General features: G+C 35.5%; 1 protein-coding gene across 1 annotated transcript in view; it reads left to right on the top strand.

Annotated features, from left to right (window-relative positions):
• Positions 1 to 22,398, top strand: part of LOC136838577 (DNA topoisomerase I, mitochondrial-like) — a 30,414-nt gene extending 8,016 nt beyond the window's left edge. The window contains 11 exon segments of the mRNA XM_067103767.1: positions 6,305 to 6,474; positions 6,476 to 6,637; positions 6,640 to 6,909; positions 8,825 to 9,103; positions 11,258 to 11,410; positions 11,776 to 11,909; positions 14,904 to 15,141; positions 15,922 to 16,278; positions 17,162 to 17,404; positions 17,940 to 18,191; positions 20,116 to 22,398. Of these exon segments, the coding sequence (XP_066959868.1) occupies positions 6,305 to 6,474; positions 6,476 to 6,637; positions 6,640 to 6,909; positions 8,825 to 9,103; positions 11,258 to 11,410; positions 11,776 to 11,909; positions 14,904 to 15,141; positions 15,922 to 16,278; positions 17,162 to 17,404; positions 17,940 to 18,191; positions 20,116 to 20,772 (2,915 nt within the window). The 3' untranslated portion in view covers positions 20,773 to 22,398.
• The last annotated feature ends 390 nt before the right edge of the window (positions 22,399 to 22,788 follow it).

The raw sequence follows: 22,788 nt of genomic DNA, 5'->3' as shown, positions 1-22,788 counted from the left end.
TTTATTATCACAGAGCTGCAGCTACTTACTTTTGTATGGTGGTTACCACTTGTGTAATCGTTACATTGTGTATGCTTGTGTTTGTCTTGATATGCATGGAAGAAAAACAAAGCAACGTTAAATGTCAGTCCAACACTTCTAGACACTTCTCTTGATCAAACCATCCAGTCAAAACATAATCGTTATTTGGGTTTTTAGTTTTCTGTAAAAAACACTATTGTGCCGGCTTTTTCTGTCCGCCCTCAGATCTTAAAATAAAAAACTACTGAGGTTAGAGGGCTGCAAATTGTTATGTTGATCATCCACCTTCCAATCATCAAACATACAAAATTGCAGCCCTCTAGCCTGAGTAGTTTTTATTTTATTTAAGGTTGAAGTTAGCCATAATCGTGTGTCTGGCAACGATAAAGGGCATGCCACCACCGGGCCGTGGTTAAAGTTTTATGGGCCGTGGCTCATACAGCATTGTGCCGAGACCACCGAATGATAGATCTATTTTCGGTGGCCTTGATTATACGCTGTACTGAACAGAAAACTCGATTGTACCGAAGAAACTTCTCGGCATTATTTACTTATTTTATGACATCCATCTCTCCCCACGAATACTCCGTACTGCCACAAATGCTTAAGGATTTGTTCAGCAAACCGTTGTTTAAACAAATGCAACCCTTGACGCCTCTGCCCCACAATTTTACCCAGCAGGCGTGGCATTTGCGAGCTTGTTTGCTGACTTTGAGTTCCCTTGCTCACAATTATCAATTCTCCCATTCCTCTCTCATCCATAACATTATCTCCCTTGTGTACAAGAAGCGATTAGATCTATTCTTTCACCATCCATATAGATACACTCGCCCCTGAAATCCATTTTCTGTAAGAGCCTTGCACTTGCTCACATTGTTTTTAGCCTTCTCTTTGGCAAACATTCAGCTTCTCTGACGTTCGTTCCATCCACCCCTTGCATCCTTATCAGTCCGCATTGGATCTTTTCATTTCGATTGTAAGCTGCACTGTGTCATAGTGAACATGAATTTGATCCACACATCCTCACCTTTGCCCTCACTGTTCGTAAGAAATCTGTGGGCCTAGACAGTGCGGAGATTAAGTAATCACTGTTTTGATATCGTCTGTTTTGCGGTGGTGTAGTTTTATGTTGGACTAGGCGCTCTCGAACGTGTGTGTGTGTGTGTGTGTGTGTGTGTGTGTGTGAGCGCGCGCGCGCACTTGCCAGTTTATCACTATGGATACCTTAGCTGTGTGGTTATAATTTCGAAACGTCATTAATCGAAGGCTTTCAGAATGCACATTTGCTCTATATAAAGCCTAAAGTGCTCATCTTTTACCTTCTGCTTGGAATTCGCTTTGAAATAGCTTGAATACACGTGGTCGTTGAGATGAAAATTAATGCGCGTGTACACTTGGCAAGAAAAGTGAAGATACAGTTTTCTTTAGATTTCGTTCATCGAATTTTAATTTTTCTTACAGAAAACACAAAATCTCGGTAAATTTACTCTAGAATATGAAAATACAATGCAAATTATATCATATATGTTAAATCTGCAAAACAAAAACGTTCAGATACTTAAAACCACCATGCATGTCCGAAGTAATCAGAATTTCTCAGATGACTTCGTTCATAGATAGTGTATGGATATCTCGGTGTAATACTTTTTATCAGAACGGCAATATTTACTCGTTTTCCGTTATGAACAGGCTTAATTGCATCATCATACGAGGTAATGATAATTTCTTTAATTTTATAGATTCATATTTGTATTTCACGGTGTTAAAGGTCAGCTGAAATTAATGGCAGTAAATGTTGTGACAGCTAGGCAGGTACCCAATCTATTTAAATCCACAAGAGCGTTCTCTATGATGTGCGGAGTACCGCGTTAACTTCGGCGTTGAAAACACAAGTAACTGGATGTTTCTTAACGTTGCCGTAGTCTCTCTCTCTCTCTCTCCATTGCTAAAACATACTGTACAAATATAGTATCGCTCAATCTCTAAGAGAAAAAGAATAATGAAATGAGTAGCTCTACATGTAGGCCTTTACACAACAGAATCTCTCTCTCTCTCTCTCTCTCTCTCTCTCTCTCTCTCTCTCTCTCTCTCTCTCTCTCTCATACATTGCATTCGTTCCTTTATTGTTCCCCAAGTTTTTCGTTGGACATTGCTCAAATTTAACTCTTGATTTCATTATGGAAGATCGCGAAAAGCATTCCGTTCATTGTGGTGTCATAAATTCATATGTTTACTTCGTAGATTATGTGGAAAAATGTTTATTTTGCTCAGAACTGTCGCTGCAAATTACAACTTGAACAATACTGTAAAGCACTACTGCATTTAAGTATCAATGATTTCAGAACCGTAGAATATGATTGAAAGTTATTGGAGGTCAAGCAAAAAACAAACACAATAAGACTGAAGCTCCTCCCCTTTCTAAAGTTGCCAGATGCCTCATTATTTAGCAATATATGTCCGAAGATTAAAAAAACTGTATCTTCACTTTTCTTGCCGAGTGTACATTCAAGATCACACCCACTGCCATGTTCCAAGGGTGACAGACCTGAATTTGCGATTTTTTCCTTGGAAAGTTTTGGGATTCTTTAGAATTAATCATACTTGTGTAAAGTCTGCGTATTTCCTTATCACACATAGGCCTAAGCCTATTTAAATTGAGATGGAATGCCATATGTCTGAATTAATCCAATTTTTTATCCACTGGAATTAAACAGACCACCGCTTCTCCCAGAAATTCATTAGCAAGATTTGATGTTTTTATTGTTAAGCTAACAAAAGATTTTGAAGACTTGAACATGTGATCATTGCTCTGCCATGGAACTCCGACCATAAGATCATTTAGGATAAACAAGTTCATTTCCGATAGCGAAAGATACTAAATGCTTGTTAATAAGCCAGAAATAATTTAGAATGAGAAATACAGAAATTTCGTTTATATTCTTCATAGTAGGATTTTGATTTACTTAATGATTGCCATGTGTGGTGTGGTGTAAGGTAGTTCTAGTATCATGTTTTATTTGTGCGGATATTGACCAAGAGATTAAGAAATCGATAAAAGTTTAGTAAACCAGCGATAAGTATTTTGTTATCAACTGTAGTCAGCCAACGGAGGCATCACGCTCGTTTTCATTTTTATTGTAAGATAACTTCTTGAAGGTGGACTACTTTTGAAAATAACAAACAATGTTGATGTTATGTACCGATTACTACTATGGAAAGGCACAAAAGGTACAATATAAGACCGTAAGATTATGATCTAGTTGCCAAGAATGTATGGTTAAAATTAATTATTTTTTAATAACGAGTACATTTTCCACTTCAAAGTTTATTTTTAATCCTGGATAATTTTCCGTCTTATCTAAATCGGTCACTCGATTTTGTTTGCGCAGCAGCAATACCGAAATTAGTCTGTCCTCCAGTTGAATCACTCAAATTGCCCGGTAAATAGAATCATAACACCTTGCGTTTCAGCGTGAATAAAAAGTGGCATCTTACAGTGTACTAATTACAATGACTTTATCGAAAGTATCCTTACACAACAGTGAACTGTCTCCGCTTTATGAGAAAGTGACACGCACGGTTATACGCATTGTAGTACTTTACCGTAAGCGAACCCAGCACAACGTTTGTTTCCAACATGCAAACTATTTGGAAAGGAGCCAAGTTTTGAGGCTTCTGGCTTCTGTCTCTCCATCCCCATGTGGTCATGTTTGCACAGCCAGTGGCGGCCAACATTTATTTTTATTTGCTCTTAGTATTTTTTTATGTATATTTTTCATTCGCACTACCAAAATTCTATACCATAATTTTTTCAAATCGATTATTTTGTGCCTTTTGTTATTGTATGATTACTTCGGCATAAATTTTGTGGTGAATTAGATTTTCTCTGTGTAGTTTTCTTATATAGACTGGCGTTACCACAGCAGTGGTCGTAGATGCCGACTTTTTCTCTCGTTTTTAATTCTCAAATTGCTGTTCTGATAACGAAATTATCATAGTTTAAGTAGCCTTAGTCTGCGTAGAGTTGTGTACGGAGAAATTTCGTTGAAACCGAACAATTGTAATGCTGTGTGTATTGGAACCGAGTGTTTGCGTACTGTGCTTCGAATTTACAGTGTACTTTTGATGGCGGGTTTTTCTTTTTTTATATAACCTACAAGTATGTAGATTAAGTGCTTTGCATTGAAATACAGTTTCTGTTCTTTGAATTAGGTTATCTTTGCCGTCATCACCATTATACCACCGAAAATCCTTAGAAGCGACAGATTGATGATATCCAAGATTATTAAGAGTACTCAAAGACGAAATTCGGTGAAATGAAACCAACTTGTATTGAAATTGGTAGACCCTCTAATATTCTTGTGATTGCAGAGATGACAAAATGGAACAACAATCCCCCCCTATCATTCTCTCTCTCTCTCTCTCTCTCTCTCTCTCTCTCTCTCTCTCTCTCTCTCTCAGCAGCTATATGCAGTACTGTATTAATTTCCTTCATTTCAAAACGTTTTGATTCTAGGCATTTTATGGCGAGTTCTTTAACAGTACGTTGATTTAAGTTGTTTTGACATAATTCCCAAGGCATTTTCATTTAGTTTTATTATACCCAAAGTGTTATTTCACTTTTTATTTTTCAAAGTTTCTCAGTTTTGGGGGGTAGTGTTGATTTGAGCAGACAGACGAAAACCCATATTTATTATTTTAATAATTCCCACTTGGAGCTGAACTAAATGCAGGTATACTTTTGCAAATACAGAACTGCTAGTGGTTTAGAAAACTGAGTATTTACTACCATTTACATTTGTAAACGTAACACATTCTTGTTAATTTAATAGCAAAGCCAGTGGGACGTCAACATAATTCTGTACCCCTTTCCAGCACAAGCCTGAAGAAAATAAAGAATAAATGAGGAAGTAGGAAAAGGTTCAACAGCAAAGAGTAGTGAATCTACTTATCACTTGAAAGATGAAATATGAGACCAGAAAAACAGAAGCAGGAAGCAAATTCCCAAGCTTTAACCTTAGAAATGAGGTACTGTATTCAGTGAAGCTTTTAATTTGATGGTTGCAAATTTCCGGAGTAGTTGTAGGATGAAGTTGCCGTAGGGGAGTCACGAGGCCACTTGAGAGGAGTCTTCTCCATGAGCTTAAACAGAACTTTGAAATAACCCAGTATCTTAGAAAGAGATCCTTAGCCCCTTTAGGGTGGAGGAAAAGAGAATTGAGAGATGAGATAAGAGTAGAAATATTGATCAAATGGACTAACTGTCAAGGAGGAAGACTAAAGAAATTTCCCTCAATTATGAGAATAATCCCTGTACTTCAGGCAAGCCTGAATCAGTTTAAAATAATGTACATCAATTAAACTATAAATCCATAATTTTGGAGGCATATTTAGCAGTTGGAGCAGTTTAATCTCTTAAAGATTAATTAAATTCAACTTTTATACCTAGACTACTGATAGAATTGAAAGTTTCACTTAAATTATCTTCTAAATAATCTAAACATTGGCTGGGAGAGGAGGCAAATATTAAGGAACTGTTTCTCTTAGGTCATTGGATTTGACTGCCGTTTTTATGGGGTGCATATGCCTCTTTCATATTATTCGGGAAATGAAGAATAATAGTTCAGGATTCTAGTATTTAAATTTTCCACAATTTATGTTTAATATATGTAAGAACTTAAAGTCTGACATGAATACAGTTTACGTAATAAAATTATTGTCACTTTAAAATAAAAAGTCTTCAGTTTTTAAGGTCATTTAGTGTGTTTCTTGTTCCCTTATTTTTGTGTACTGAAGAATTACACTGTACAGTACAAGTACTAGCATTTTCTTGGTATACCTCCCTCACCTTCCTGAAACCTCAAGTTATACACCGTTGCTGTCATTCTGTTGTCTGTTTCCAATCTACTCGTACAAGCATATCACCACATAGCATAATTCAGTTTTCACTCTTGCATTTGTTTGCATTGTGTTATATATCTGTCACCTTCTCATGCCACTTGCTTATTCATACCCAGATTTTTTCTTTTTTTTTACCTTCAGCGGAAAAATAAAAGAACACCTCACTCCTGAGTGTGGCTACTGTATTTCTAGTTTTCTTCATACTGTCAAAGAATTTCAGAATAATCCTTTTTATTTTACAAGTTCATCTATGATTGAGGTTATTTTAGAAAAAGAACAGTTCAGTTTTCAGGATAGAAATAAAGCTTCAGTAAATGTGATACTGTACTTAGAAATGTTTAAACTGAAATGTTTAAGGTTTATCTTTATTTTTCCTTTGCAGGAATCAGCAACGGAATATCTAACGACACCTCGGAACACAGAGAGCATAAAGAGCACAAGCACAAACACAAGGATAAAGACCGAGATAGGGAAAAGGATCGGCATCGTGACAAGGACAGGCACAAAAGTTCCCACAAGGATAAAGATAGGGACAAGGACAGGGACAAGGATAGAAAGGTCTAGTCACAAGAGCTCACACAAGGACAAGGAACACAAAGACAGAGATGACAAGCACCGTGACCGTGATAAAGACAAAGACAAGCACAGGGATTCGGACCGTGACAAACACAAACACAGAGAAAGTAGCGATAAGGACAAGGAGAGGAGACGGAGAAAGACAAGGAACGAGAGAGGAGTGACAAAGACAAACACAGGGACAAAGACAAAAGCCGAGAAAAAAGTGACCGAGACAAGGAGCGCTCTGACAAAGACAAATCAAAACATCGTGATGAAAAACGCCACAGCAGTAGCAATGAAGAGAGGAAGGATAGGGATAAAGATCGCCATTCTAGCAGTCACAAGAGTTCGCACAAAGACAAACACAGAGATAAGGATCGTGATAAAGACCGTCACAGAGATAAGGAGAGGAATCATGAGAGAGAAAAGGTAAGATTGATTAATATGATACAAAGTTCTGATTGGAACAATAATTCCTATTGTCTTGCATTGCTTATGTACATACACACATAGGTAAGAAAATCATGTTTGCACACATAAGAAAATCATGTGTGGATGCCTTGCTGACCATATTCTTTGATACTATTGCTTTTCCTCAAACTTTCCATTTAATTAAATGCTCTCTCTGCATTCCCAATTCTATAGTTCCTTCCTGTTGCAGTGCACATAGATTTTATCCAGGTACCCAGGTAGCAAAAATGGTCCACCTTTTGAATTCTTTTTGCCTCTTATATTTAACTCACAGCTAGTTTCTTCCCAATATTTTGTTGTTACCATACACACTGACTTTGCCGCATTGATATATACGGTAGTCTGTTTTTCTTACTTTTCCTTCAGCTTGTATAACAACCTTTGTATCTTTTCCTTTGAATCAGTATTCAGTAGTGTTGTCATTGTACCTGAATTTGGTAACATTCTCACCGCCAACACCACAACATCTGCTTTCCTCTCTATAATTCATCATATAATGGGAGTAGATCAGGGCTCATACAACAGCTGTCTCTCTCCCACCCATTTACTCTGCTTCTCTTGAATCTTGACTGCTGCCTTTTAGATTCAAAGTGTAAAGTTTCTTATCATTCTTGATACAGTATTTTTGCTGTCTTCCCCCCCATTTTCTTTTTACTAGCTCCATGTTTAACTCTAGTCCTTTTGAATTTTGGATATACATAGACCTTTTAGCACTGCAGTTAGATAATGTAATACTTAATAAAACAGCATTTTCAGTATAAAGATGGTATTTATTGTACCCTTTTTGCAGTTAACCCAAATTGCTTCTCCTTTCCTTTTTTTTGTAATTCCACCCTTCAGTGTTTCCTTTATTTATAGGCAGCCCTCGGCACAAGAGTGTGTGTCAGCTTAAGGCTAGTTTAATCTCAAAAAACAATTTACCCTAATACCATCAGAATCACTTTCCCAGGCTGTCTCAAGGCGGCGATAGTCATATGTTTACAGAACTCATACCCTTCTTATGGATAGTCACCGACAAAAATCTTGCCAGTTGCTTTGGAAAATCTCCTGTGTCTAGCATGTAGTTTAGCAGTCCACATGATCTGTTCCACTCCCCAGTTTCCCATGGCATAACATCTCTCCACCAATTCTGTCCTGCCCCAGTCTTACATGTTTTAATTTCTTTGACTAAAATGAAGTCATTTGTACATAGACAATGCAGTCAACTAAATCTGTTTTGAAATATCAAAGTTCTCAATGTCCAATTGACAGCATTTTAATTTTTTTTTTTTTTTTTTTTTTTTTTCCTCAAAATTCTGGTACAGTATTTGATTCTTTTATATTTTTTTATTCTTGTCACAAAAAGCAAAAATAGCCACAAGTAAATGTAATTTATATTTTACATAAGTAATTTCAGATATTTTTCAGCTCAGTAACTTTAAGAGGATTTTTTTTTATGTATTTTGGTTAATGTTATCCAGCACAAGAAGTTTGAAAATGTATTTAGTGAACAGGATTACAATACACATGCCAGAACCCTTGGTTTGATAAAAAATTTTATTTTTGTTTCTCACGCATGGAAAGGTCAGTAGATCTCCTGTTTATTCCATTTCTGTCAAGTTCATCAACAGGATATTACCAAACAAAAAATGCTAATGTAGTAAACAAATTAAAGAGCAAAGAGGTTTTGGTTATTGTTTGCCTATTGGTTCATACTGTTGCCACTTGGTTTAAATCACTTTCATTGAAGGAATGCATTGTTTAATGTTCTTTAAGAATTGATCATAAATTACACTCTTTGGTATGAACATCCAGGAAATTTCATGTAAGACTCATTGCACAGAAAATTTTGATATATAACTCATAACTAAAAGATTATACATCATTGGTTCAGGTAAAGGCAGAGGTGAAAGAAGAACCAGTGGAAATGGAAATCCCCACAGAAGCTCCACTGCCAATGGAGGATGTAGCTGTGAAGGAAGAACCCATGGAGTCTGAGGAAGAAGACAAGCTTGTGATCAATGAGCCAGTCAAGGAAGAGCCCCAGGAAGAGGATGAGGAGGAAGATGACATTCCGCTGGTGAGTAGGGTTAAGCAAGAACAGCACGAAGATGAGGGAGGAGAGGATGAGGATGAGGATGAGGATGATGAGGATGATGATGATGTCCCATTGGTGAGTGACTTGTCTTACTCAGTATAGGTACTTTATTGCTTCTAGATGGATGATGGCTGTACTGCTCATACCTTGGAAGTTTGTGGCATGCATATGAACAAAAAGTATTGTATGGTTTGATCTTCACTATCAGTTGCCTTTCTGATATAGCCTTTCATTTGCCCACATCTGGGTTACTTTTGTGAATGCTGTAGCATATTTGTTCCCATGTAATGATGTTCAGATTGGTGCTTTATTGTAAAATTATGTAGAATTCTACCTTCTTTTAGGCTCCAATTATACTTGTAAAAATGTGGTGATGTGAACCAGTTATCTATTTTTTTAACTGTAGGATAAAGAATTAAGGCTGGTAGGGATATTTGATATTGGTCATTTGCTCTTGATTATGTTTTGAGGTCAAAGTTTTCATGTTATTTTATGAACTAAGTTTTGCCTTAGTTTTCAGTTTGCTTCTTCAGGACAGCCATGCACGAAAATATTTGGAGGGGGGAGAGAAGGAATAATCGAAAGTATTTTGCCCTCGTTTTGTTAGATTCTAGGGCTCTGGTAGGCATATAGCCCAGGCTTTTTGTATATTGACTTGCTAAGGTGCACATGACTTAATATAAAGTTGTCTCATATGGCTCGCATATACAAAATCTTGCTTGGGACTGCCCCATATTGATATTGATTGTCCAAGCACAGGTTAATGCATGAGGACTTCAGCTGTGGAACAAATTAGTTGAACTTAAATATAGTTGTCACCTTTGTTTTAATACTTAGTCATATAAGAAAAAATGCTTTTGGCGAGTAGTGGAAATATAAGTTGTAAGAGTATTGTTAAGAATTGCTCATATTTCATGGAAAGCAGTGTATGAGGAACTGGCCAGAGCTGTAGTTTGTTTTGGTTGACATTGTTTGAGGGCACGTAACATGATATGAGATATGCCTCAGTTTCAGCAGAGAACATTTGAACAACCCTTCAGTGTATTTTGGGATTAAGCCTCCTGCATACACGAATGGGGCAGGTTGTTTAATGGGTTAGCCTTGTACTGCTTATGCCAAGTATGCTCGTACAGTGATGCTGTTTTTATTTAAAAGTATAAATAGCCTGTCAAAGGAAAGTAGGACAAGCTGTTAGGAAATAAGCAGAGATTTAATAATAATTGATACAGTGAAGGTGATTTGAATAAGTTTAAAGTGTATTCACTGTGGAAAGGGGAAGTTTGGTAGACATTTGAGTAAATGTAGCAGGAATGCACTGTGGAAAGAAGAAATTTGGCAGAAAACTTGAACAGGTTTAAGGGAATTCACTATGGAAAGGTGTTGTAGCAGAACATAGCACTTTAAGTTATTCCTACATAAATACAGACCTTCGGTCTTCACATAGGATTTAGCTTGTAGACACAAGCTAAATCGTATGTAAAGACCTTTAGGTTTGTATGTTAGGAAAAATACAAATTACATTAAAGATTTGCTATTTTAAATACTTGAGGTATAGTTTTAGTGCAGTTTTCATTTGGAAAACCACATTTATTTTTAATGCATTTGAATGTAGTAGTGTGGAAAGAAATATAGTTTTCAGAATGCAAATAGCATGGCCTATTATGATATTATATGTTACTCTTGTTCTATATATTTTTAATTATATAATGACTTTTAGATTTTTGTAATTTGCATGGTAGCTTTTTATCATATGTTTTTGTTTTAAAGTTTACATTGTAGCTATTTCCTTTTTTACCTTTTAGTGTTTAATATCTCTTCTATGATATAATTATTATTATATCATAGAAGATATAATAATTATTATTTATATATATTTATACTTTGCCATCATCGTACGTACGTAGTAGGAAATCTTGATTTCAATGTTTTCAAGCATTCACGTTTTAAAATTAAAGTTGTAACTGAGGGTGCACTTACGCAGTTGTATAGGATGTATAATGCATGGTCTCCTTGCGGTAGATTGTTTGAATTGCATAGCAGTGGTTATAGTGTAAAGGAAGTGGGAAGTTTGGATTAGTTATTTGTTATTTTTTTATTGATGTAGATTGTTTTCCATAATTTTTATTGTTGGATGACAACCAATAGATTTGTTTAACATGTGAAATAGTGAATACTAACTTGACATATTGGATTTTTTTTTCTACATTCTAAACTTATTACATATTACAGTCAGCTAGGAAGCGTATGAGACAAGAGGTAGATGATGATGATGAAGATGACAAACCTCTTTCATTTAGAATAAAAGGGAAGAAGCCAGACGCAAAAGAGAAGAAGAGAAAAAAAAATAGGGAGGAAGATGATGACGATGAAGACTTTAAGCCAGTAAGTATGGGAACATTTACAGGTTTATGCTTTAGGAAAAATTGCAATACGGTTTTTTTCAACTTTTCATCTTATTTTTTCTGTTCCAACTCATTTCAAACCTTTGGAATATTTATACAATGGGTACATTGTATCTTTAAGATGAGTGGTTTTAATATAAGGTAGATGATGCTGCCCAGGTGTTATGTTTTATTCTGTAAATATGGTAATTGTATAGATAAGTGATGAAAGTATATGTGTATTGTAATTCATTAAGTTTATGTAATTGTTTACCATAAAACCATGAGCACCAAAGCAGTGTGTTATGGAGAGAGGGGGTGGAACCACAGAAACATCTACTGTACTTGACATTATTTTTTGCCCAGGAAAAGAAGAAAGTGAAGAAGGAAAAAGAGAAGAAGCCCAAGAAACCCAAAGCCACCAAAGTGTTGGCATCCCCGATTAAATCAGAATCTCCTACTAAGAAAACGAAGAAAGAAGAAGAACCCGTATGGAGATGGTAAGCTTACAGCTGGTTATGTTGTTAAAAAGTGTGTTGAATTGAAACATGATATTTGGAGATACATTTTCCTGTGGGATAAAAAAAAAAACATTCTTGGATGGTGTTTAGTGTCCTGTATTGTTCAAAAGGTGCCTCCACATTAAGTTCGTGGAATCCACCACCAGATGTCACTACCGTCAACTCTCAGCTGTTTCAAAATGGCTGCCCACATGTTTACACTTGGTCGGATGTATTGTTTTGGTGTGAATAATGTGTGTTGGAGAGGATCTTCAGTATTTTTAGTAAATAGCATGAGAAAAGTTAGAAACATGGTTGTTGTGGAGAAATATAGACATTGTATTTTAGGGTGTTGAAAGGTGAATGTACCTGCAAATTGCGATGGGTTGTATTTGATGCTAGCCTAGCCCATATTAAAATTGGAAAACATTTTGACGAAGCAGTTATGCAGTTGTTAGCGTATGGCAGGTGCTTACTTGCCAAGGGCATCTCCCAGGAGTTTTCTACCATTCCTTCGTTGTCAGTTGTGGCCCATCATCTCCGGAATGCCAACTCTTATTCCAGAAAGCGTAAGCATTTAAAGAAGTGAGTTTCGTTGTGTATGCTAGCCTATGCATTCAAGGATGGCTTAGTTTTTAGAGTATAGTCAGTAAGTTTCTCGCTAAAGATAGCAAACATTTTTCGACTGCTTAACCTGCCTTGTTGCTTACCCTAGGTGGAGCAACTGGGGTAGGCTAGGACTTTTTTTTTTTTTTTTTTTTTTTCAAAACTAATGGATAAGCATTATACATAAGAACATAACCTACTTTTAACCATATCTGAGAACAACAAAGAGTTTAAATGAGCTGTGAGCAATTTAGAGTAATGACTGAATAGTTAGCTAGGGTGCAGTATTGAGGGGTCACGACCTTGGGTTGGGGTCCAGGGAGGGCAAAGCCCCCTGGCCAGTTTAGGGCACTGTGTTCGAGGTTAGGTTTGGTTGATCTAGGCCTAAAGTAGTCCTAAACCCTCACTGCATTCGCTCCCTTATTTGTAACAAGGTTCTCCTGGCAACCCCCAGCAAGGTCAGGTTAGGTCAGGACATGGCATTTTAGGAAAGGTTCTGCAGAACTTGTTCCCGTCATTCTACACTCGCTCCTCATTATCTTACCTGCCAAGGGGATCTTGTCCCTTCTGCACCCCCTTCCATATTCCTTAGTGTAGCGAAAAAGTACAACAGATTTACTTTGCTCACCTGTTTGAGAACACTCCCCTCCATTTGTAAAATAGGTTATACTTTCCAGCACGGCAAAACAAGTATTCTACCATAGGCTAATCATAACTAATGCATTTCAAATATTTGGTGAACTCAACACAGTTTGTAGAAAAAAATGCCTTTATTTACCAGTGAAATTAAAGTTAAACTTACAAATTGTTCACATGTCATCAGTAGGTGTTCATGTTGCATTGTAAGTTTGAAATAACTTGTTCCGTAGTGTGTTGAGGGGATCCAAAATGAAAATGTTGCTTTTGGTTGATGTTATAAATAACAGGTATAATTGGGTGAATTTGAATAGCCATGTCACAAGACACAACCTACCTTTGATTGCATGTATATTGCAAAGGTGAAGACTAAGCAAGTGTGTTGCTTTACCTAGTATAGGATAGGTGCACGAAGATATTGTTTATTTTTATAATTATTTGGGTGACAGTATAGAAATGATGCAGCAGAGGTGAGATAATTTGAAAATCTTAATATAATGAGAAATTTGTTGTCTTTTGTTTGTTTTTATGTTTGTCCTCGAGCGGCTGGTGCTAAACATGGTGGAAGCTCCACGGGACGCCAAGTGTGGTACCAGCCAACCTCAGGGATGAAAATAATTATATAGACAAAAGACAAGAAATTCTCATTGTATCAGTTTCTCAAATCATCTCACCTGTGCTGCACTTCATACACAATTTTCTGTAGTATAATAAAAAAGATATCTTCGTGCGGCCATCTTCGTTATCTTCTTTAAATTTCCTGAGTTTTTTTTTCAAACATTTCATAGTGTTTTGAACAAGATTTGTTCCATAAAAATTGTTGATAATTATGGCCATTCTTGAGATATTGTAGGCTATCTCCTGAACTGCATTTAACCCACTTCAGCCCTGCATTTCTGACATACATTGTTGGGACAAATCATTTGTCCATGTTTTTCCCAACCCCATTGTATAACATTTATGGAGCCCCTGCCCCATGGAAAAATTTATAAAAATTTCAAATAATGTTGAACCTTCCCTCCTTTACCTTGTAGCATTCAAAGAATCACTACATTGAAATTTTATTTACAGTATAAATGTATATATGTACAGTATATTTTTTGTGGGGTGGGGTGGGCAGGGGAAGCTGTGTATGGATGGTGGTTAACAGGGCAGAGGCTTAAGTACTTTTAACTTCTCAGACCATTGAATTGATTTCCTGCGAGTACAAGTTCTTGCATCATCGATCCATAGATGTACCTTGATACATTTTTATTGTATACAACTTTCTGGGAACTATTATTGTGTGTGTAAAGTATTAACAAGTTACGGGTATAGAGGAGCTGTGGTGGTCTATTTTCAGTGTATTCCATGCCATCACATAGCCTGTTTCCATACAGGGTATGAGTTAATGCTTGCATAAAATTGTTGGACTTATACTTTATTGGTTGGTGGTGATGTTTTCTTAGTAGTGTTCCTTGAAAATCCAACTTCAATTAATAGTGCTGTAAGAAACAGTTTCCAATATTTACTAATTGCAATGAGAAATCTGTCAATTAAGCACCAATTTTTACTGTCTTATATGCTATAGTTTTGGTTGATATCATGGTATATACGCTGTATGTTTGTAGATACCTTGTACATTGGCTTCCAGTCAAGCCCTGAATTCATATGGTGAATTAGGTAAAGTATGGATAAGTCATTCATATAAATCTTTTCTTAACACCAGGATGAAGACTGAATGTGTTTTTACCATCAAAAATCTTTTTTCAGGTGGGAGGAAACTAAAAGAGATGACGATCTCAAATGGACATTCCTTGAGCATAGGGGACCAAAGATGGCTGACTCATATGAACAATTGCCCGGTAATGTTAGATTATATTATGAAGGTCAACCTTTAGATTTGTCAGACACTACAGAGGAAATTGCTGGGTTCTATGCAAGAATGTTGGATCATGAGTACACAACTAAAGAGGTTTTCAACAGCAACTTCTTCAAGGATTGGAGAAAGGTAAAGACTATAGAAGTGTGTGGGTTTACAAAGGGTGATACATAGTTGAAGTCAGTTTTAGGTGGTGTAAAGTATCAGATTTCTGTTTAATGTTTTGATTAATTTATTTTTTTGTTTTGAAGATTTTGAAGAAGTTAAGTCCCTATTACCTAAATGCTTCGTGACATGAGGTTGGGTGTATAAGAGGGAAATACAGATAAAGATAGCATAGTGCAAATTATTGTTAAATTTTATACAGCATAGGCTATTGTTTTTAACCATACAATAAGTTACTGGTTATGCAGTCATGTTTGTTTTATTCTACAAAATGTAGATTATTATTATTGTAATTACATTCATTTTTCTATTTGCATTATTTTAAAATTTTTATTAACTTTTGAAATGCAGTTGTCATTACATCATTAGGCAAATACAGTTATCATTGATTAATTGAAACTCGGCCTTTGTATGCATTTCATTTATGAAAGCTATTACTGTACACCAATTAAGAGGACTCATTCGAACTCACTTTATTTAGATGGTTATCATAAAACACTTAATACTGCAACAACATCTAGTTAGACAGGTACCACATAGTATTATGAAAATTGCAATTGGCAGGTTGGGGCTAATTTTAAGAAATGTTGTATGTTGAATCAGTTGGATACTGGGTAAAATAGGACTTTTACAGTATTTGCAAGTAGCATTCTAGTTTGATTAGTAATTTTCAGATATCTTCTGTGTATAGTAAGAACATGATCTACGCTAGTTTAATATTGATTTAATTTATTTAATCCATAGAGCATGACGCCAAAGGAAAAAGAAATTATAACAGACTTGAAGAAATGTGATTTTAGAAGAATACATGCATATTATGTGCAAAAGAATGAGGAGCGAAAGAATAGAACCAAGGAAGAGAAGAAAGCTCTCAAAGAGAAGAATGAAGAAATTGTGAAAGAATATGGTTGGTGTACTATTGACGGTCACAGGCAACGTATTGGAAACTTTAAAGTAGAGCCGCCAGGTCTTTTCCGAGGTCGAGGAGAGCATCCTAAACAGGGTATGGTGAAGAGACGAACAATGCCCGAAGATATCATCATAAACTGCTCAAAAGACTCTGTGATCCCCAGGCCACCAGATGGGCACAAATGGAAGGAGGTAAGTTGTTGTCCAGTACTCTAGCCAATTTAGTGATGGTCTCTGGCCCTTGTGTGACCTGAGAATTTTGCCTTGGTGGACCCCAGTTTTTCTGAGCCAGTATATTATCTAGTTCTTTTAAGCTGTCTACTGTACTTTAATTTCTTCTTTTTCATAAAGTAACTGCCATTTTGTTTGGCAAGTAGGGTCGCTTCTGTGAAGTTGAGGAATTGACAAGACTGGTCTGACCCAGTTGTCAAATGAATGTCTTTTTGGCTTGTCTATTTCATAATGTTTCAGATAAAATACCTAAAAACTTGCATGAAACAAGGAATTTACTTGTTTTATTTTTCACTTGTTTGAATTGATTCTACTTTTTTCATATAAAGGTTTTTTCTCAAACTAATTAACATATGGAATATAAAAAGAAATACAGTTACGAATAATAAAGTTTGTAATGTGATGCAATTTTTGTAAAGTAGTTATACTTTATTTACAAAATACAGCAGTCTAACAACTAGGGCTCACCCAGATGTTTTTTTTAGTTAGGGTTAAAAATTCAAGACGACCAAAGGGAATGGTTGAAAAGCAATTACTGTCCACAGAAAACCTTGTAACTGTAAATGGATTATTGCAAAGGACCTGTATTCAACTATAGTGTTACTGCACAAGTAACATTGTAAGCAGTAGCTACCTACCTAGAAGACGGCAACAGAAAAATAGATGATTAAAAAAAAAATTTATATAAGTAAAACTTGAAATACTGATGTTATCTGGAAACTAAAGACCCCTGGAAAGAAAGTAGAATAGCTAATGTAGAATAACTATTGAATACATGCACTGAATGTTTGAACTGGGGATCGGGCCTTAATCTAGGGATGTAATTTTGTCATCTTTTGTGCAGGTACGTTGTGATCCAAAAGTTACTTGGTTGGCATGTTGGGTGGAAAATATTCAAGGACAAACCAAGTATGTTATGCTTAATGCTGCTTCCAAGCTAAAAGGCGAGAAAGATTGGCAAAAATACGAAACTGCGCGAAGATTGCACCAAATTGTAGATAGGATTCGAGAACAGTACCGATTAGACTTCAAGAGTAAAGAAATGAAAGTACGGCAGCGAGCTGTGGCTCTTTACTTCATTGATAAGGTAATTATTGCTTGTAAATCTTTTGAAAATCTGTTTTTAGGAAGTATATATAGTAGCACCTCAACCCTACAGACACTTTCTTTACACAAAATTCTATTTAGAGATTTGAGATGTATCTTATCTAAAATGGTAGCATAGCAAAAAGTAACAATGATGTAACTGATTATTACAGAAGTTCATAAAGTTGATGTGTTACTTGTTGACTGGTGATTTTTAATGTAGGATATATATTTGTCCATGGTGTTCATTAATCGTGACATACGTCAGAGAGGACTTTTTCTGTAATTTGAGTGTTATCCTAGTTAAGTATAAAGTAGCTCAATAGTACTTGCAATGGTTATTTGAATGTGCAGGAGTAACAGTTGTGGAAGTTAATTTAGTTTCAATTACATAGTAGTGGATATTGGTTTAAAGTTGTTTGGTATTTTGAGATCTTAAAACATTTTTGATAGGTTTCAGTGATGAATAAGAGTAATAGTGGGTACACTGTGAACTTTATTAATTTAAACTGATCAGTTGATACTTCTTATTGCAGCTTGCCCTTCGAGCTGGTAATGAAAAGGATGAGGATCAAGCTGACACAGTAGGTTGTTGTTCTTTGCGTGTTGAGCATATAACGCTACATGAAGAAAAAGATGGAAAAGAATACGTAGTGGCTTTTGATTTCCTTGGTAAAGATTCTATTCGTTATTTGAATGAAGTAGCAGTTGAAAAAAGGGTGTTCAAGAATTTGCAACTCTTCATGGAAAACAAACAGGATGGAGATGACCTCTTTGACAGGTTAAATGTAAGTGAGAGTTCTTGTTCTTAGTCCATATTTTAAGTTATGTACAATTTGACTGTTTTGTAAAATAAGGTGTTGATAAGCATTGAAATTTTCATCTGTTTTTAACTGGGTTCAGGATGTCAGGTTTCATGACAAGTTTATGACTAAGGCTTGTCATTTAATATAACAAGCCTGGTTAGGAAGTTGGTTTTTTAATATAAGAATCCTATTTGGAAGTTGGTTTTCTTGTGCGTTGTGCATGAAATAGTTGGTCAAGTTTTGACCCAAAAATGAGTTAAGAATTCTTGAGAAAAACATAAAAGAAATGCTTAATCTTTATTGATGTTTTCTATCTACAGTAGTGTTACTTTAGAAAATGGTTATAACAAAAAGCACTGTAAAATGATGTCAGTAAAATATAGATTACACTGACAATGAAAATAGGCATAGCATTTGCCTACACTATTTCTTTGGCTTAACCAGGAACTGAGATGTTTCTCACTGTTGCCATTTCCAGAGAAATTAATAAACTATTTATTTTTTGGGAGTAGAATGTGTAAATGTTCATATTTTAACCATTTTGGCAATTGTATTAAAAACAAGCTCTACTTACTTGCTACTAAACATCCTTAAAGCATAGGCATATGTTGGATATTTGTTGACCATGGTGCATGCGAATGAAAGAAACTTTTAGCAAAATTTTGAGTTGTGATAAGGCAGCTTCATGTTAAAATGACTAAAAAAGTACATTAGAATGAATACTTTGATTATGGCATGCAGTAAATTTGTTTGTCCACTTAAAAAGGAAAAGTAAAAAACTGCCCATGGAATGGCAAGAAGCAATTGTAGCATTTCTTGGAAAAGAAGTAAACATTCTTTCTTGCTTGCTCCTTCACTAGGTAATTCTTGATTTAATGTCATTTAGGAGAAAATTCACTGGTTTCTTGGGAGTTCCTGTGATTGAAATACCAGGTACAAGGAGTTGACAGTTTGAAGGTATTGGTCAAGTCCTTTAATAGATGTATTTATTAGAATATTTACAAACTTTGTGCAAAGTAAACTCTAGTGAGAATTTAAGAATTAAATCTTTGATCAAAAGTGAATGGATATTTGAGACTTTTTCAGTAATTAAGTTGATTAATGAGTTCTAAATAGCCAAGAAGGTGGGGTGGAACCATAGCAGTTCATTGACCAAAAGATATGAAAGTTGAGTATTAAGTTTGGTCCTTCCATTCAAGCATTAGTTATACATGCAGAACTGTGAACAGAACACCTGTGAATTAAATGCAAATGCTGGAAGTGTAATAAATCAGAGTTAAAATTGTATTTTAGTAGGTTTAAGTTGTTTTATGTGGGTCTTCAGTATTTGAACCATCAAGAACTCTGGGATATCTGGAATAGACATGAGCAAGATAACCTCATTATTCACTCGTAATTGGTCACCAATCAGTAGGCAAGATTTTATCTTAATCACTCATTCATATGGTTAATGGTTTAAAAATTCCAAACATGACAAATCCAAATGTTAAGACACAGGTTTGTTCTACATATGAATAAATAAATTTTTCAACTGATTAGTTCACATTTGAATGCCTATTTTAGTCTAAAAATTAACACTGCAGATACATAATTTTGCCTTATATGGTTAATGCATTATGTACAGAGTATAGTAGGCATGTGAGGTATGGGACCTGTTTACCTTTGCAGCACAATCACTTTGCATGTGTTTGAAATGCATTATGTCCACACATTAAAACTCAGTACATCCATTCACTTCTGTGTCCCATTAGGCAATTGAAATTTTTCAGCTGTTAACCTTATGAGGTTTTAGACTTTAAAGTAGACTGAGATTAAGTGGAAGAATGTTGAGTAACTCATATCGGTAGTTGGCCTTAAACATATCTGCGAGATTGTATATGTAATTTGTAAAATTTTATCTTTTCAGACACAAATTTTGAATAAACACTTGAACGAATTGATGGAAGGCCTTACTGCAAAGGTTTTCCGTACTTACAATGCTTCTCGAACTTTACAAGAGCAACTGGAAGAAATGACAAACCCTGATGATCCTATCCCTGCAAAAATATTAGCCTATAACAGAGCTAATAGGGCTGTAGCCATCCTTTGTAACCATCAACGTGCTGCTCCCAAAACCTTTGATAAATCAATGGCAAATCTGCAAAAGAAAATTGATGATAAGAGGGAGATTGTTGACGAGGCTGAAAGGGAACTAAAAAAATTGAAGAAGCAAGCTAAATCTGGAGGCACACAGAAAGAAAGAATTCTCTACGAAAAGAAGAAGAAAGCTGTTGAACGCTTGCGGGAACAGTTAGAAAAACTTGAATTGTCAGCCACAGATAAGGAGGAAAACAAGACTATTGCCCTCGGGACCTCCAAGCTAAATTATTTGGATCCACGTATTTCTGTTGCTTGGTGCAAGAAATATAATGTTCCAGTTGAAAAGATTTTCAATAAGACTCATCGTGCCAAATTCCAGTGGGCTATTGACATGGCCACTGCTGAATATAACTTCATGGGAGAACCCATGGACATATCTAGGACAGGAAATAATGACGACGAAGAGGAGGAGGAGGATGAGTAAATTATTATTGTTTGACCAGGAGTATGTGAATCAAGTGAATGATGAAGGATTTTGTGTGACCAAAGACTGTGATTTTTTTTAAATGTATGAGGGGAAGGTACAGGACATTTCTTTTATATATTTTTCCCGATATGCTGTATCTTCGTGACTTGATGCCTGGTATGGTCGTGATGTGTTTTAAGATTTATGGTGGTGTAAGTTTATCTTGAACTGTAATGTATTTAAATGTATTTTAAGAAGGTTTTCTGGAACCTATGTACCTTAGCTATTATTTATTACATTGAATTTTTTAAAAGATATTTGTATGTAGTTTTGCTAGGCCAAACTATTTTATTCACATAAATTGATTTTTTGTAAATGGAAAGTCAGCTGAGATGTGCAAGAGTGTATATGTGTGTGTGCATGAAAATGTTGGTATTATGATATACTGTCATAAGCATTTGTAGAGCTCACGTGAAATGTTAGGAAATGTTTGTGTATATATTTAGACAACACATATATCTCATTAGCCATATTCTGGTGATAGTCCCGGTCTCATCAATGCATGTATTTTTTTTTTTTTTTATTGTTGTTGATTATTGTTGTTTTAGACATTTTTCCTCACATACGGGAACTGGAAATTTAGAATCGTACCTCACAGGTTAGAAAGGTAATTTTTCGATCAGGGTTTGGAATGTGTATCTTACGTAAGTCTGCCAGGTTTGGTAAGCTTTGATGAGCCACTTGTCATACAGTTAACTACAGTATTCATTGTAAAATTATTGTTCTTGCCACTTTAAAATGGTGGGTGATGATTGCATCATGATGTCGTAAAATATTCCTGCTACTCCAGTCAACTTTCATCAGTCACCATTAGTAATTGCTTTTTATTATATTTTTTTTATAGATAAGTTGCAAGAAAAGTATAACTTCAGTAGTAGATTAATATAACATAGTTGCACCATGTGGGTGATAAGACCATAAAGGTCTTGGGTAAAATAGGTAAACATTAAAAATCAGTTGAAGAAAAATATTGTATGTTCAGCTTAAAGTGATAGTTTTTTGCAGTCACAGTGGGGTTAGTGGGACCATTTTTGCTGCCTTTAAGAGAAAATTATAATTTTATTTTTACTAGTCAAGTTCTACATGTTTTCGGTTTTGGGACATTCATGAAATTTGTTGAGAAGGGAAGGTAGGATTTGGTTCTTGTAATGAAAAAAATGATCTTTCCAAGGTTTTGTCGAGTATATTTGTGTATACTTTGGTTTCAGTACCTCTCTTATTTTTCATGTGCAATAGCTGAGCGATGCATTGTGTACTGTTGGGTTTTTTGTTAGGCATGGGTTTCACCTGAAGTCTAGTGGTATTACTGTAATGTTCAGTTTTTCAGAGACCACAAGGGACTACCACCTCCAGATTCATGACTTTTGCGGGTTTTACAAGTCACTGCTGGTGTTAAAATAACAGTTACAATCATGACCCCCGATGGCTAGTGCTGCAGAAGCTGTTTATAGTATTAGCTAGGTCTTGGCCTGTTTTGCCAACTGTTTGAACATGACCATACCTCATGTTCATCTGGCCATTCCATACAATAATGTGATATGCACTATGTATATAACTATCACCAATAAATCCTGATCATCATTTTTTAATACTTTTATTAAGTTTTCTTGTCGTCCCAGCTACATTTCTGATGAATCAGTAATAGATAAGAGTTCACTTTTAGTATGTGTGTTCCATATTTACAATGGACAGAGCACACCTTTTGTATACAGTAGAATTTTCATAAAGATGGTGATTGTGAAATGCAGGTTTTGTCAAACCATGTGGGGAAAAGGGCATCATTATCTAGTTTTACTATAGTGTTTGTTATTTTTCAAAACTATGATGGCTCTTTAGCTTCAGAATGAAGTGCTTTCCCCTATTATTTGGCATGTCTGACAGAAGTACAAAAACATGTTTTACATGTGCAGGGGTGGTATCTTTATTCTGTGGATATCAGCTCTGTAAATCACCTTCATTAAAGACAACCTTACT

Source organism: Macrobrachium rosenbergii, chromosome 5 (genome assembly GCF_040412425.1).
Source record: "Macrobrachium rosenbergii isolate ZJJX-2024 chromosome 5, ASM4041242v1, whole genome shotgun sequence".
Classification (NCBI taxonomy): Eukaryota; Metazoa; Arthropoda; class Malacostraca; order Decapoda; family Palaemonidae; genus Macrobrachium; species Macrobrachium rosenbergii.
This window is presented reverse-complemented; position numbering and strand designations above follow the sequence as displayed.